At 50.1% G+C, this 14,771-nt stretch overlaps 1 protein-coding gene across 1 annotated transcript; it reads right to left on the reverse strand.

Moving 5' to 3' along the window:
- Positions 1-2,116: 2,116 nt before the first annotated feature.
- Positions 2,117-13,079, reverse strand: IRF8 (interferon regulatory factor 8). Its single transcript, XM_059481609.1, has 9 exons — positions 13,047-13,079; positions 10,179-10,353; positions 8,293-8,476; positions 7,189-7,277; positions 6,296-6,407; positions 5,995-6,042; positions 4,984-5,370; positions 4,316-4,431; positions 2,117-2,554 (listed from the first exon to the last, which is right to left on the reverse strand). Exons 2-9 carry the CDS (start codon positions 10,350-10,352, stop codon positions 2,384-2,386), a joined length of 1,281 nt encoding a protein of 426 aa, XP_059337592.1. The 5' UTR covers position 10,353; positions 13,047-13,079; the 3' UTR covers positions 2,117-2,383.
- Between the last annotated feature and the right edge of the window lie 1,692 nt (positions 13,080-14,771).

The raw sequence follows: 14,771 nt of genomic DNA on the forward strand, positions 1-14,771 counted from the left end.
ATCCTGGTTTCTGCTGGGAGAGAGCTCATTTTCTTCTCAGTATTGCCATTCAGTGACATTTTCTTCTCAGGAATTGCCATCCAATTGTATTGTGCATCAGTTTCTCCCCTTCGCTTTTACTCCTGTCTCCCTTTCATTACAATTACTATACTTGATATTTTTATAATTAGAATCCCTGAATGGTTTGTGCTGGAAAGGACCTTAAAATTCAACTCATTCCAGCCCCTGCCATGGGCAGGGACTCCTTCCACTGTTCCAAGCACCATCAAATCTTGCCTTGATTATTTCCAGAGATCCAGAGGCAGCCACAGCTTCTCTGGGCACCCTGTGCCAGGGCCTCACCTCCCTCACAGGGAAGAATTCCTTCCCAAAGTAAAGAATTTCTTCCAAATATTAAACTGTTCTCATTCCTTTCCTTTCCAATTCCTCTTCCTCTGAAGGGGTACCAGGGAATGAGGGAGGCACCTGGGACTACACCATGAGAGGACAGTGGGGAAATGCTCCCATTTCCCATGGGAAAAGGAAAAGAGGAAGTTTTTGGACACAACCATAAAAAATTGTCCCCACCCCATGACTCTGAAGCATCACACCCAGCTCAGTGCTGTGGCAGATGAGCAGGGACACATCCTCCTCCTCCCTGGAGTGAAGGCTCTCCAAATGATCCCATTTCCCTCCCTCCACTGCATTACAGCATTTTGAATCATTTATTTCTGCCTGGAGGTGAATCCAGGAAAAGGAAGGAGGTGACAGAGGCTTAACACAGACCCCACCACAGGTAAAACCCAAATTAGGGACAAGTCAGAGGTCCCAGACTCCCCCCAGCACCTCTGAGCCACCACCCATTGCACCCAAAAACCACATTGCAAGAGAAATACAAAATATAGCACTTTAATTGCAGGGAGATATAAAAATTTACTCCAAAAATTAACAAACCTCAGGCATACAATAAATAGGCAGCTTTGGTGGCACGCACACATGTGCGGCCCTGCTCTGGGAGGCACCAGAGCTGGGGGCACACTCAGAGGCTGTGAAAATGAGGATTTACACATGGATGACGCTGCCTGGACACGCCTGGGAGAGCCCCACACGTGTGTTTGGGAGGGTGAAGCCAAGCTATTCACACTACGCTGCAATCTTGAAAAATTAAAATTCTGTATATTTATATAAACTCCGGCTCTGGTCAAGAAAAATTAAGATTCCCAAGTTTTCATATTCAATATTTACATATAGAATCTCTGCATGGGTTCCCGAATTTCAGTCCACTTTGGTGTGAAAGAGAAACACATAAATCTCACAGTAAAAAAAAATAAAGAGGAATTTCAGGAGTTCTCTTTGGGAGGTACACCCTGCCTTGCACCAGCAGGACTGTTTGAAGGGGGAAAGCTGATTCCTGGATATAATTTCCTAAATTTGAGCATTCTAAGGCTTTTCCAAGAGTCACCTCCTATCAAATTGCTGCTCTCAGCAAGGTCTGAATTGCAGATTGTCAGGGCAGGTGGTTACAGCTGCTGCTTTTTGGTTCTGCCTGACTGGCCATTAACAAAGGCAACACAAAGCAAAGCCAGCCCTGATCTTCCTGCACAGCTTGGATGTCCTCAGCCACGAGCTACAGACAGTCCTGGGGCTAGAAAAGTTTTATCATAAACTCTTACGATAAAATTCTTATAAGTTCTTATTATCAAAAATTTTTATCATAAATCTTTACAGGACTGAACATCCAAGCTGTTTGCTCATGGCAGTTGTCACCACTGGATTTATACAGACTCTGCACTGGAAACAGCAAAGAACAAAACTCAACTTTTGGAAAAAATAAAGAAAAAAAATAGGAAAAAAATAAAGAAAAAATAGAAAAAATAAAGAAAGGAAAATATAAGAGGAAAAAATAAAGGGAAAAAAAATAAAGGGAAAAAAAATAAAGGGAAAAAAAATAAAGGGAAAAAAAATAAAGGGAAAAAAAATAAAGGGAAAAAAAATAAAGGGAAAAAAAATAAAGGGAAAAAAATAAAGGGAAAAAAAATAAAGGGAAAAAAAATAAAGGGAAAAAAAATAAAGGGAAAAAAATAAAGGGAAAAAAAATAAAGGGAAAAAAAATAAAGGGAAAAAAAATAAGAAAATAAAAATAAGAAGAAAATAAAAATAAGAAGAAAATAAAAATAAGAAGAAAATAAAAATAAGAAGAAAATAAAAATAAGAAGAAAATAAAAATAAGAAGAAAATAAAAATAAGAAGAAAATAAAAATAAGAAGAAAATAAAAATAAGAAGAAAATAAAAATAATAGGACAAAAAATAAAAAGAAAATAAGGACACTTTTTAGTGCCACTTTTTAGGACATTTCAGCACTGGTGGGACCAGTTGGGTGTGGCCAGGCCAGCCCCTCAGGGCTCACACTGCGATCTGCTGGCTCTCCCTGAAGAGCGGCCGCGTTGTGCAGATGTCCTGGAAGATCCGGTAGCCCTGCTCATGCTGGGGCTCCTCAGCCATGGGCAGCATGGGGCTGGAGCTGCAGCTCTTGCCAGCCTCGTCCACCACCTGCCTCAGGTACAGCTGCTCCACCTGGGACAAAGCAAAGAGGGCAGGGATTGAGTGAGGAGCGAGCTCTCGGGGCATCTCTGATGCTTCAGGCAGTGGAGATGGGCTGGGGGACACACAGCAGGGCACAGGGGGACAGGTCCTGCCAGGACAGCAGGTCTGGCTCTCCACAAGCAGCTCCAGGAATAAAGAGGCAGGCCCAGGAGTAAAGGGGCAGGCCCAGGAGTAACAGGAGCAGGCCCAGGAGTAACAGGAGCGGGCCCAGGAGCTGCTGTCAGCAGGGATATTGAGATGCGAGGACAGGCTGGGGGTGTCCCAGCACATCCAGAGTGATCCACTGGGGCGGACATGCAGGACAGCAGGAGGTGACGAGGTCAGGAGCCGTGCAGGAGGCACAGGAGCAGTCTCTGATCTTGTAAAATCCCCACAGGACCTCACAGAGCTTGTGGGTCTCTGCTTGCTCAAGAGGGGATGCCACACCCTGCCTGTGCCCTCCCTGTCACAGCCTGGCTGGCCCAAGAGGCTCCAGAAACCCTGTCCTGAGCCTTTCCAACCCCACAGCTGCTGCAGCTTCTCCAAGGAGAAGTTTCTGACCAGAGCCATGAGGACTGACCCCACATCCCAACCCCCCTTCTTCCCCCTCCAACCCCACTGCTGCCAACCACAGCTGTTGACCACATCACGGACTGATCTAAAATCCATCACCCCAGGGATTTACTTCCCCATTTCCCACAGGAGAAAGCAGAAATCCCAGTGACAAAGCAGGATCAGGAGGAAGAGGAAAGATTTCCCTGCAGTTCACAAAACTCATGTGTAGGTGACGAGGGTTACGCACGGTAGGGATGGACGGAGACGAGATTTCTTTGGAGCTAAGTTATGAAACTATTGGTTTATTATAAAGGGTGTGGGTGAAGGGCCCTGTTGTGAGCTGCCAGCCGCAGCTCGGAGCAGGGCCGAGAGAAAAGAGGCTTAAAGTGTAAGAGAGTTAAAGATAAAAGTTTAAGAGTAGAGAGCATGTAAAAGGAGGGGATGAAGGAGTACAGAGGGAAGAAAAAGAGACAAAGAAAGAAAAGGGTGCGAGGAGGAGCATGAGGGCGGGCAAAGAGATAAGGGAGAAGAGAGATAAGAGAGCATGGAGAGTGAGCAACAGGAGAGAGCAAAAAGGAGCAAAAAAGAGAGAGAGAAGCTCCCGTTACAACACAATAAATCGTCTTCAGTGTTGAATATGCCGATTCTCATTAACTAATCTACTACAGCATGCATATTTTATAACATTTCTACACAACCTATAAGAATCACTACATTACTATATTATGTTTACGTGTTAAACCCTAAATCTTATTCTTTGGGCCTTATCTGCCAAGTTGCAAGGCCCGCTCTGAATCTTAGGTCTGCCTGCTTGCAGAGGGAATTGCTTCCTCCATGGGGGATTACATTCAACTGGTCACAACTAAGGTATCTCAAAGGTTGCTTTCATTTCAATCCTGCATATAGTTTCTATATTCTCAAAATCTTTTGCTAGGCAGTCATATTTAAAAGGCTTTCTTGTTTCATCCTGCCCAACATTCATGCCCTTGGGAGAGCTTCATTTGCAAACCCAGCTCCAGGGATTTGATAACCAGCAGCCCAAGCACCTCTCAGGAGGCTGTGGAAAAGCCTCTTCCACCCCAATGCAGGCACCCAAATGCCCCGTGGGGACATTTACACCCAAATGCTGCAGGGGTGGGGCTCTGCTGGCAGAATTCCCACCCTGCCTGGCTCCCTTTCCATCCCAGCCCCCAGTACCTGGACAAGGATGAGTTTACACCTCAGGGGCACGGCGTCTGGGAACTCCTCCCCGAAGCACAGCATGACCCTGCTGTCTGGGAAGCGGCCCTGGTTGTTGTAGTACTGCTGCAGCTCTGCAAGGACACAGGAAAAATTGGAATTTGCCCTCCAGGGGCTTTGTTACACATCCCTGGGATCAAACAACCCGCAAGGAAGCTGTGGGTTCAAGCAAAGCCTCCAGTTTGGAATTTGCCAATTTGCCACATGACCCCAAACACCCCATTATCCTTTCCTAGGTCTGGTAGTGTCACCTGCTCACCCTTGGGAACCCAGCAGGGAGGGATTCAAAGTGTGCAAGGAAAAAGGGCTGCACCCTTTCAACCCCACCACAGGGCCCAAGGGGGTCTCACACCAGGTTTAAGCTCCAGAAACCCTTTGTGCATTGTCCCAAGGCTTTGGGATCCCTGAATCACCTCAGCTTTTCCAGGGAGTTTCTGGCCAGAGTCATATCCCTGTTCTCCCATCCCCTCCTCAAGGTTTCCCCACCCCAAAACTGCTTCCACCCAGGATTGTCCACCACATCTGCTGGCTGACCATCCTCAACCACCCAATACAGAGGATTTATTTCCTACAGGAAAGAGCAGAAATCCCAACACCAAAAAAATAATCAGGGGGCTCCTACAAACCTCGGAAGAACAAATTGGTGTCAAAGATCTTCACCACATCCTCCCTGTCCAGCTTGTTGGGCCTGTCCTTGTAGGCCATGGTGTTGCCACTCCAGAAGACCCTGCCCTGGCAGAGCCTCTTGATGAAGATGCCCTGCTTGTTGCTGTGCAGGAGGACACCCCTGTCCAGGTGGCCAAAGAGCTTCCTGGTGATCTGCTTCTGCCGCTCGTTCTGGATGGCGTCGGCCGAGGGGAACCGCACGTGCTCCAGGGCATCGGGGGCGTAGAGCTTCTCCGCATGGCCCGAGGGCTGCCCCAGGGAGATCCTGCAGCCCTCAGAGCACGAGGTGCTGACGTGGCCCACCAGCCTCCCGCTGTAGTAGAAGCTGATCACCATCTGGGAATAACCTGGGGGGTGAGGGATTTGTGGGGGTCTCATCAGGGAAGGACACAGGTGCTCCTCGCTGCCATGCCCAAATTCCAGATCTCCTGGGAGTGACATTTCCAGGGCTGATCAGCAAGTGAGAGCTCCCAATGTTACAGGATCATGGAGTGGTTGGGGTTGGAAGGGATCTCTAAACCACCCAGGTCACCTGGAGCAGGTGACACAGGAACAAATCCAGGTGGGATTTGTTCCACCAGTTCCTCTCTGAATGTCTCCAGAGAGGGAAATTCCACTCTGACACCCTCCTCCATGAGAAGTTTTTCCTCATGTTGAGGTAGAACTTCTGGTGGTTTAGTTTCAAACCCATTGAACCTCTCCCTCCTGCCTTTGCTCCACATTTCCCTCATGCCATGAGCAGATCCCCCCATCCCAAAAGCTGCCTGGTCCCAACATCCCAAGCAGCTGCTCTGTGCCCCCCTGCCACCAGGCAGGATTCATCCCAGCATGGCAATGTGGATAATCAGGAGGGTGGAGCACCTCCCAAACCCAAAGCAAAGCCTGCCTGAAGGTGGGGGACAGAGTCAGAGCCACCTCCTGCCACCACAAACAGAGACACACACACCTGCTGGCCAGGTGAGGAGCCTTACCTGAGTGATACTGCTCATAGCTGGAGTATCCATTCATCAGGGGCAACGCTGTGGGCACAGAAAGCCAAGCTGAGCCTGCACTCCCAAATCCCAATCCCTCAGCTCCCCCCACCACCCTCCTCATTTTCTGCCCCAGGTTTCCCACATGAGAAATGCCAGCAAAAATCTCCCAGCTGGATTTCTTCATGAGTACTTCAAACATTCTTAATAAGGAAGATTAAACACACAATGGGGAGCAGTTTATCCCCACACAGGAAGATTTCTCCTGCCCCAAACACCACACAAGCTGCTGGCTGCTTACCAGGGCTGGGCTGCTGCACCCACCAGTCGGGTATTGGGGGGTTCCTGCAGGTCTCCTGTGGGGGTGAGGGGCTCCTCTTGATGATGCCCAGGTACTCATCCACACAGGAGGGCTGTGGGACAGCAGATACTGAGATCAGAGCGGGTTTGATGCCTCCAGCAAGGCTCAGGGAGGGCCCAAACGGCAACACCAGCCAATTTTTGAGGGGGTGGAAAGACCAAGTCTGGCATTGCCCAGGTTGTACATCTGAATATGACCCTCAAGAGCTACAGAGGGTGAGCAGGCAGGTGTGACAAGGCCAAGGAGGGTCACAGAGCTGTGACAGACCCATCCCCAGGGAAGGTCTCTCCCAGCTGGATGCACAAGAAAAGCAGGAGCTGGGGCTGGCTCACCTAGAGGAGCTGCAAACCCAACCCTGCAGCTTTGCAGAGGCAATTTGGGGAAGGCAGTGCTTTCCCAAAGATGACAGCTTGACCCAGTGTCGCAGACATCTTTTATGGAAAATCCTTTCCTTAGGATATTTCCTCCTGAGAAGCTGGGAGGCCTCAGGAACAAAATGTAAACATTGATTATCTGCTGCTGTGGAATGCAACAGGTGCATCTGTGATTGGTCTCATGTGGTTGTTTCTAATTAATGGCCAATCACAGCCCAGCTGGCTTGGACTCTCTGGTCAGTCACAAACCTTTGCTATCATTCTTTCCTATTCTACTCTTAGCTAGCCTTCTGATGAAACCTTTTCTTCTATTTTTTTAGTATAATTTTAATGTAATATATATCATAAAATAATAAATCAAGCCTTCTGTAACACGGAGTCAGATCCTCGTCTCTCCCCCAGTCCAAGAGCCCCTGTGAACACCCCAAGCCCTGCCCTGCAGCCAGGGTGAGGCCTCACCTCCTTGATGAGGTCGTCGATGGCAGAGGAGCTGCAGTCCATGTCGGTGACATCGTTCAGGCTGCTCCCGTTGGCCACCCCTGCTTTGCCTGCAGGGAGAGGTGGGGCTGCATCAGAACACCCACACTTGCCAAGCACAGCTCATCCTGAAGGGTTTTGGAAACCTCTCACCCAGTGAAAGTGGTGAAAGCAGGAACCACAGCAGAGCCGTGTAACAGCAGCTTGGAGAGGCTCACAGCCCCTCCAGAGCTGCTTTTTTGGGGCCAAAAATCACTTTACAACTCATTTCCCCCCTGCACAGGGACCAGCAGCAAGAAAAATCAAAAACCTGGCTGGTGGCAGAGACAGAGCTGGAGGAGAGGAGAGGGTTTGGGGTTTTTTTGAGCACCCCAGAGACTGGGGCTGGGGCTGCTGCTTCTCTTTTTTCCACCAGCCACGCCAGGGCAGCGGTGCTGCTGGTGGGAACCTGCAGTGCCATTTGCATAGTGGCAGCACAGCCCCTGTGTGAACGGGCTGGGGGGGACAGAGATGCTAAAGGCAGATTTCCTGACTGCAAAATCATGCTCTTTTTTTTTTTTTTTTTTTTTTGCAAGTTTTTAACTTAAAGGACAAAGCACACAGGCTCCCCTAACCACAAATAGAGTTATAGTTAGTGTGAGCGGAGCCACAGCGGACATCAGAGCAGCTCTCTGCAAAATGATTGCTCCTCCAGCAAGAAAAGGGATTTATTGCAGCTCCACACCACCCTCACAGGGCAGGGGTTTGGAGGAAAAAAAAGGCTGAGGCTGGGTTGGGAGGAAAATAAAGATTGAGGCTCATGTTCCTCCCCGAAGCAGGGAAGTGGAATTTGCGCCTACAATAGTCTCAGGGAATGGGAGCTCCCACAAGGCTGCAGTTGTCCCATATTTCCTTTAAGGGGTTTAAGGGGTTAAAAACCCCAAGGCTGGGCTTTGTCCTCCCCTCCCTGTCACCCCAGGGGACACCTGCAGAGCAGGACAAGCACAGAGCACAGAGCAGGGCTGGCCAGGGAGCCGTGCTCAGGTGCAGGGCTGTGCTCACAGGATGGACCCAAAACAGGGCTCAGCCCTTCCCTGGGGAACTCACACTTCTGCTCCTCCTCTGGCACGATCCTGTAGACCTTGTAGGGCTCGGAGATGTCCAGCTGGGACCTGTCTGTCACCTCCTCAAAGTCAGGGCTCTTGTTCAGGGCGCAGCGCAGCCGCGTCTTCCACGTGGCCGGCTCGGCTTTGTCACCCTCCTTGAACTTGCCTTTGAAAACAGCCCAGGCCTGAAGCAAAGAATGAGAAAAACCCTAAGAAAATCCTCCCTGTGAGCCCTACAAAGCCTCCCAGGGAGGAAGAGCTGGGGTTGCAGAGAGCATTTTGCATCTTGCACCCTCTCGAGCATCCCTTGGGGATTTGCTGTTTCACTCCTAGACTGCAGCCACCTGCACAGCCACCACACCTGGGGGGTTTGGGGTGCAGAGCAGCACTGCCTGCCTCAGAAATGCAGAAAAGGCTGGTAAATGCCTCAGAAATGCAGAAAAGGCTTGTAAAAGGCAGGTTTGCAAAAAGCAGAGGTCAAAATCATCACTTGTGCGTTCACTTCTGCACCTAATGGTCAGGAGCACAAGGAATTGCTGCTCGAAAATCAAAATAAACCTCATTTCCCAGCTCCTGACTAATATTAATAAATAAATGAACTGGTTTCCCCAAGATCAGAATATAATCTGTGCTTTTAGTAGAAGAACATATCTTCCATTGAATAAAAACATGACATTTTTTTAAATATACAGATTGATTTCTTTTATAACTATTTCTATATTTTCAGACGGCTGAGTTCAAAGCCCTCATAACTCAGTGCTCCCAAACCAGTTCTTACTGAAATTAAACTCCTTCACCAGTACAGATACTTGGAAGTGGGGTCAAAGGGAAGGGAATTCCTGGGGAAGACCTGAACTTTTTGCTTTGGGATGGAATTTTCCCATTTTTTCCAAAACTGGAAATCCCCAATTCAGTGAAATCCTTCCTTCCCACCTACAAAGTCCTTTTAGGTTTTTGTTAACATAAACCCAGCATTTTATTATCAAACTCATCAGCATTTTATCATCAAGCTGATAAGAAGTTTAGAGCAGGTCAAAAGCTGCTTCTCACATCACACCTGGATTCAAACACGCTGAAAGCAAACTTAAAACTGGTCCTAAATTTTGATGAAAAGGAATAAATCATCTAAAAAAAAAAAAAAAAAAACAAAAAAAGCCAGGAGACCAACTGCAGCATCTCCTGCAAGGGTTAAAGATGTAAAACCCAGAGACAGCGTGGCCATGTCCCACCAAGAGACAAAACCAGCAGCAAAGAGCCCAGGAACTCTCAGAATCTCTGCTGCTCACAGTGACTCTGAGATATGTACAGACTTTTTTCCAGCCTGGGCTGTTGAAGAAAGAGCCAGAACTCTTTTGTTCTTGTTCTCAAGATTGTTTATTATTTCTTATCTACAACATTCTTTCTCTGGCCTGCTGAGGTCTGTCTGGCATGTCAGGTTGAGGCACACTGGTGTTATCTTTTATACTAAAAGCTACCTGTACATTATTTTCCATAACCTCCCAATACCTATCACCTGTGTTAGACAGTGAGTTTCTACTCTATACCAATCCAAAGGTGCCACCATCACAGCAGAAGATGGAGGCCGAGAAGAAGAAGGAGAAAGGCTGGACACACCCAAGATTCCTCCATCTTGCCTCCTGAACCCCCATTCTAAAAACCCCAAAAATCTATTTTTCACCCCATGATAAATTCACTACCATTCTCTTGACTTGTAATTGTTCATATAAAGGTTGGTAATTTTTTCCAAGGGTTAGATCAAAGGCACAGGGGTCTTGGGTTCTGTGCCAAGGTCTCCAATCCCCTGGGCAGGATCTCAAGCCCTCCAGGGCAGCCAGAGTAATTTCCTGGGTTCCAAAAAGGAACCACCAAGAAAAAGGCATTCCCTACCTTGAAAATGGAAGCATCCACCTCCTGGTTGTAGTCCTGCTTGCCGGCGTGCTTCCAGGGGATGCGGAACATGGACTTGTCCTCGTTCTCCCAGATGAGCCCCGCGTAGAGCTCGCTGTCGATCTGCTCGATCAGCCACTGCCGCAGCCGCCGCCCGCCGTTCCTGTCACACATCCTGCACGGGGAAAATCCACATCTTGTCATTGGTTTCTCTCAAATATTAAAGGGAATGTTGTGTGGGTTGTGTTAGAAAGTAGTGCTGTGTTGGTTTTCTCGGGTAGCGTGTTAAATGTAGTTTTAGGTTATTGATGCTGGCAAGGGGGGTTATTTACAGACACAAACAAGACGCGGCTGCTGTGGAAAGTGCCTTGAGCTGTTTATTTTTCAGCATCAGTCTCATTACATGATTATGACAATGGGAAGTATCAATGCTGTATCTGAAGCCTGCCTTTTGCAGCTTTCCCCAAAACCACTAATTTTGTAGATTCCCACAGTGATAACAAAATGTTAAAGTAGAAACTCTGCTATGTAAGATACTTTTACTAAAAAAAGGAGTCACAGTGAGACAGCAGCCACAGGACACCTGAATCTTTCAGAGAAAGAGAATTTATCAGAATTGTCTCTTATCAGAAGAAATGAACTTCTCCCCACCTGGATCAGCCCTGAAGACACTGTGAGGATTAAGAGGAAGAAGCTGACACTGACCAGACAGAATCCTGTGTTTGAATGGAATTTATGCCTCATGTATGAGATGTATGAATATGCAACAGGTTATTGTTTTTAAGGGTTAATCCTTTGTTAATGTGGGTCCTTTTTCAGGCTTATTTTGCCCAGAAAAGGTACCCAGACTCCCTGTAACTCTTTGTTTCTATTGTCTCATATTGTCCTAATTCAAATTGTCCAAATTATTATTACTCTAATTATATTACTCTAATTATAACCATTTTATTACTATTAAACTTTAAATATTTTAAAAACAAGTGATTGGCATTTTTCACATGCAGGCACACCCTCTGAGCCCTCTCAGCTCTGCCAGCTCCATCCCAGTTCTATCCCAGAACAGGGATTGGGCTCCTTTGCCCCTTTTCCCCTTGCTCAGCTGGCAGCAGCACCACCTGCAGCTTTTGGAAGCCCCACATGCCAATGTCTGCCCACTTTAAAGTCCTTTCCAACCCAAACCATCCTGTGATCCCACAGTTCTGTAATTCTAGGATTAAAACACCCCCCAGGCCACACCCCACCCAATCCTCTGCTTCTTTTAAAATTTAAAAAAAAAGAATAAAAATGAAGGCAATTTCCTTCTGAGTTGCTACAAATTCTTCCTGCAGCCCTAGCGAAGTTCCGCTCCCAGAGTGGCTGACTCAGTGCTCTGCCTATTCCTATTCTGCTGCGGGATAAATCACAGAGGAAGCAGATGGATGGGGATTACAGCCCCCAGCTGTGCTGTCACCTGAGCAAGTGACACTGGGCTGGCCATGCCGGGGTGTCAGAGCTGTCCCTGGCACAAGGATTTGTCCCGGAGGGGGCAGCAGCTCCTCTCACCAAGCACTGTTCGGGGAGCAGATGCCAGCTCCAAACTGCATCCCAAATCCTCACGGGGATAAGGAACACACAACCAATGCAAGCAAAGTGCCAGGCTCACCCTCCCTGTCACCTCCCCGTCACGACAGCAGCTGGTGGCCTGGCAGAAGTGATCAGCAGCCCCTGAACCAACTTCCCAGGCATTTTGGGCTCTGCATTTTACAGGACTGCCTCTCCCTCATTTATGTGTTATTTACTGCCCCACTGGAAGATTTTTGGGAAGAAAACGGGAAAAAAGGATGTTCCCAGCACAGCCTGAGAGCCAGCGGTCCCTGCTTTGCCATGGGCTGCCACCAGCTCAGTGCCACCAAATTCCACCCCTTCCTGATGGCCCTGGCTACTCAGAGCACAGCCCCTGGATTTTAGGGATGGTGAACACCAACACCACCAGCCAAAACACCACGGAGGGCACAGCTCTGGTTGTCCCAAAGGACACGGCACAGCTCATCCCTGGGGGAATGGGGCACACACAGCCTCTCTGGGGGCTCCAGCGCCCACCCCGAGAGATGCCAAAAGGGAAGAACCCGAGAAATCTCGCAGAAATGGGACACTTATTCTAGAAATCTTCCTCCCATCCCTGCCGGAGGCCAGGGCTCCATCTGCGTCCCCGAGAGGGAGTCACAGGCTCAGGACATCGAGGAGCCGCCTCCAGCGGGCTGGCAGCGGCAGCGCGGCGGCTCCACCGCCCATCCCGGGCTCTGCCACCCGCAGGGACCGCGACACGGGGGCATCCCGTGACATGGGAACACCCCGCGACATGCCGGTAACGGGGAAGGGCTCGGGACCTGCCCCAGCCTTTCCCCGAGCGATGCCGGTGCCTTCCCGGTGTCCTCTCACCGAGGATGCCGGTACAGGACGCGGTCCTGCGGCCGGTCCCTGCCCTCCCACAGGTGATGCCGGTGCCGGTCCCTCCCTTCTCCCCGGGATGCCGGTGCCGGTGTCGGTCCCCCGACCGGTCCCTGCCCTCCCACGGGTGATGCCGGTGCCGGTCCCTGCCTTCTCCCCGGGATGCCGGTGCCGGTATCGGTCCCCCGACCGGTCCCTGCCCTCCCACACGTGATGCCGGTGCCGGTCCCTGCCTTCTCCCCGGGATGCCGGTATCGGTCCCCCGACCGGTCCCTGCCCTCCCACGGGTGATGCCGGTGCCGGTCCCTGCCTTCTCCCCGGGATGCCGGCGCCGGTATCGGTCCCCCGACCGGTCCCTGCCCTCCCACGGGAGATTCAGGTCCCTGTCCCCGGCCGGTCGCTGCCCACCCACAGGAGGTGCTGCTGTGGGGATGCCGGTACCTGTCTGTTCCCCCGGCCGGTACCGTTCCCGTTTCTGCGCTCCCGGAGCCGCGCCCGCAGTTTCGCTGAGCTCATTATATATACCAGAGAGATAATGAGGTCACGCCCACTGCCACGCCCCCTCCGCGCTCCACCAATCACCGGCTTCTCGCTGCTCCCGCTCTACCCAATGAGGAGGCGGGGCCGTGCGGCGCTGACCAATGAGAATCGTCCCGGCGGGGCGCGCGCCGCAGTTTCTCTTAAAGGGCGGCTTTCCCCGAAATCAGCTGACCTGGGGGGCGGGGCCTGAGCGGGAGGGGGCGGAGCCTGAGCGGGAGTGGGCGGAGCCTGAGCGGGAGTGGGCGTGGTTAACCCGCCCCTGTCCCGGGTTTATCCCGGGTCTGTCCGGGGTCGGTTCGGTGCCGTCGTTCCCAATCCCAAATTAATCCATTCCCAGTTCTAACCCAGCTTCCCCAGTCCCAGAGCATCTGCCCAGAGCCAGACTGGGCCATTACCAGTCCCAGCCCAGTCCATTCCCAGTCTCGGACCAAAATCCCAGTCCCAGCCCAGTCCATTCCCAGTCTCGGACCAAAATCCCAGTCCCAGCCCAGTCCATTCCCAGTCTCGGACCAATATTCCCAGTCCAAGACCAATCCATCAGTATATCCCCAAATAAACCTCCCCAATTCCAGACCAGTCTCCCCAGTTCCAGATCAATCTAGTCCCTGACCAGTTTCCCCAATCCCAGACCAGTTTCCCCATTCCCAAATCAATTTCCCCAGTCCCAGACCAGTGTCCCCATTCCCAGATCAGTTTCCCCAGTCCCAGACCAGTTTCCCCAGTCCATTCCCACTCCCAGGCCACTTTTCCCAGTCCTAGACTGTCCATCCCCAGTCCCAGACCAGTTTCCCCAGTGCCAGACCAGCGTCCCCAGTCCCACACTGGTCCACCCCCAGTCCCAGTTTAGTGCAGGCAGTTCCCAGTTCCTTTCTGGCTCAGCCCCAGTCCTGGATCGTTCCCTCCCAGCAGCTCCCACTGTTCCCAGTCCGGATTTGGTGTCCCAACCCAGCCAGACCCAGCAGAGCATGAAGGACCATGTGCAGCCTGACTTCAGAGGGGGATTTTTTTGGGATTACCAGATTACACACACATTTCTTGGAAGAAAACCATAATTACTCCCACGTGGGTAATACAGAGAAATGGGAAATGTATGGACAGATGGTTCAATAAAAATAACGCTCTGAGGTGCACAACCTTTCCTGTCATGTCTAATAAAGGATGGCTGGAATGGCCCCTGTTTTTAAACACCCCACTGATCCTCATTGGATCCCCCCCAGGAGGTTTGGGGTGAGCCAAGAACCATCTTTTTTTAGAGGGATTCATTTTCTTTTTTGACCAGCAAATACAATTTTAAGCTTTGCAGGGGCTTTGCACCCTCCTGCTAGACAGAGACTCTCCTGTAAAAACCTCTTTGCTTTGTTAAAATTCTGGGAAACTTGTGATATTTTAAAGGGTCTGCATCCCCTCTGGAGACCAAAAACCTGGAAATTCATCACAGTGGGACTTCATCATTCCCATCTTCATTTTGGCTCTGCATCTTCCTAGGCAAGGTGAAGGTAAAGGTGGAAAGGAAAATCCAAATTCCCTGGGGTGAGGAGGGATTTCCTCCTGTGGGGAGGATAAAAAATTAACCCAAATAAAATAGGGGGTTAAAATATAATTTTTAAGGGAAGGGAAGATGAGCAG

Source organism: Ammospiza nelsoni, chromosome 13, assembly GCF_027579445.1.
Source record: "Ammospiza nelsoni isolate bAmmNel1 chromosome 13, bAmmNel1.pri, whole genome shotgun sequence".
Taxonomy (NCBI): domain Eukaryota; kingdom Metazoa; phylum Chordata; class Aves; order Passeriformes; family Passerellidae; genus Ammospiza; species Ammospiza nelsoni.

What these genes read in the sequence shown, in the direction of transcription:
- IRF8 (XM_059481609.1), bottom strand. Translation starts at nt 10,352, where the DNA reads ATGTGTGACAGGAACGGCGGGCGGCGGCTGCGGCAGTGGCTGATCGAG. An exon ending in TCGACGACCTCATCAAGGAG is followed by an intron (nt 6,408 to 7,188) that starts GTGAGGCCTCAC and finishes GCTGTCCCACAG; the next exon opens with CCCTCCTGTGTGGATGAGTA. An exon ending in CTATGAGCAGTATCACTCAG is followed by an intron (nt 5,371 to 5,994) that starts GTAAGGCTCCTC and finishes CTCACCCCCCAG; the next exon opens with GTTATTCCCAGATGGTGATC.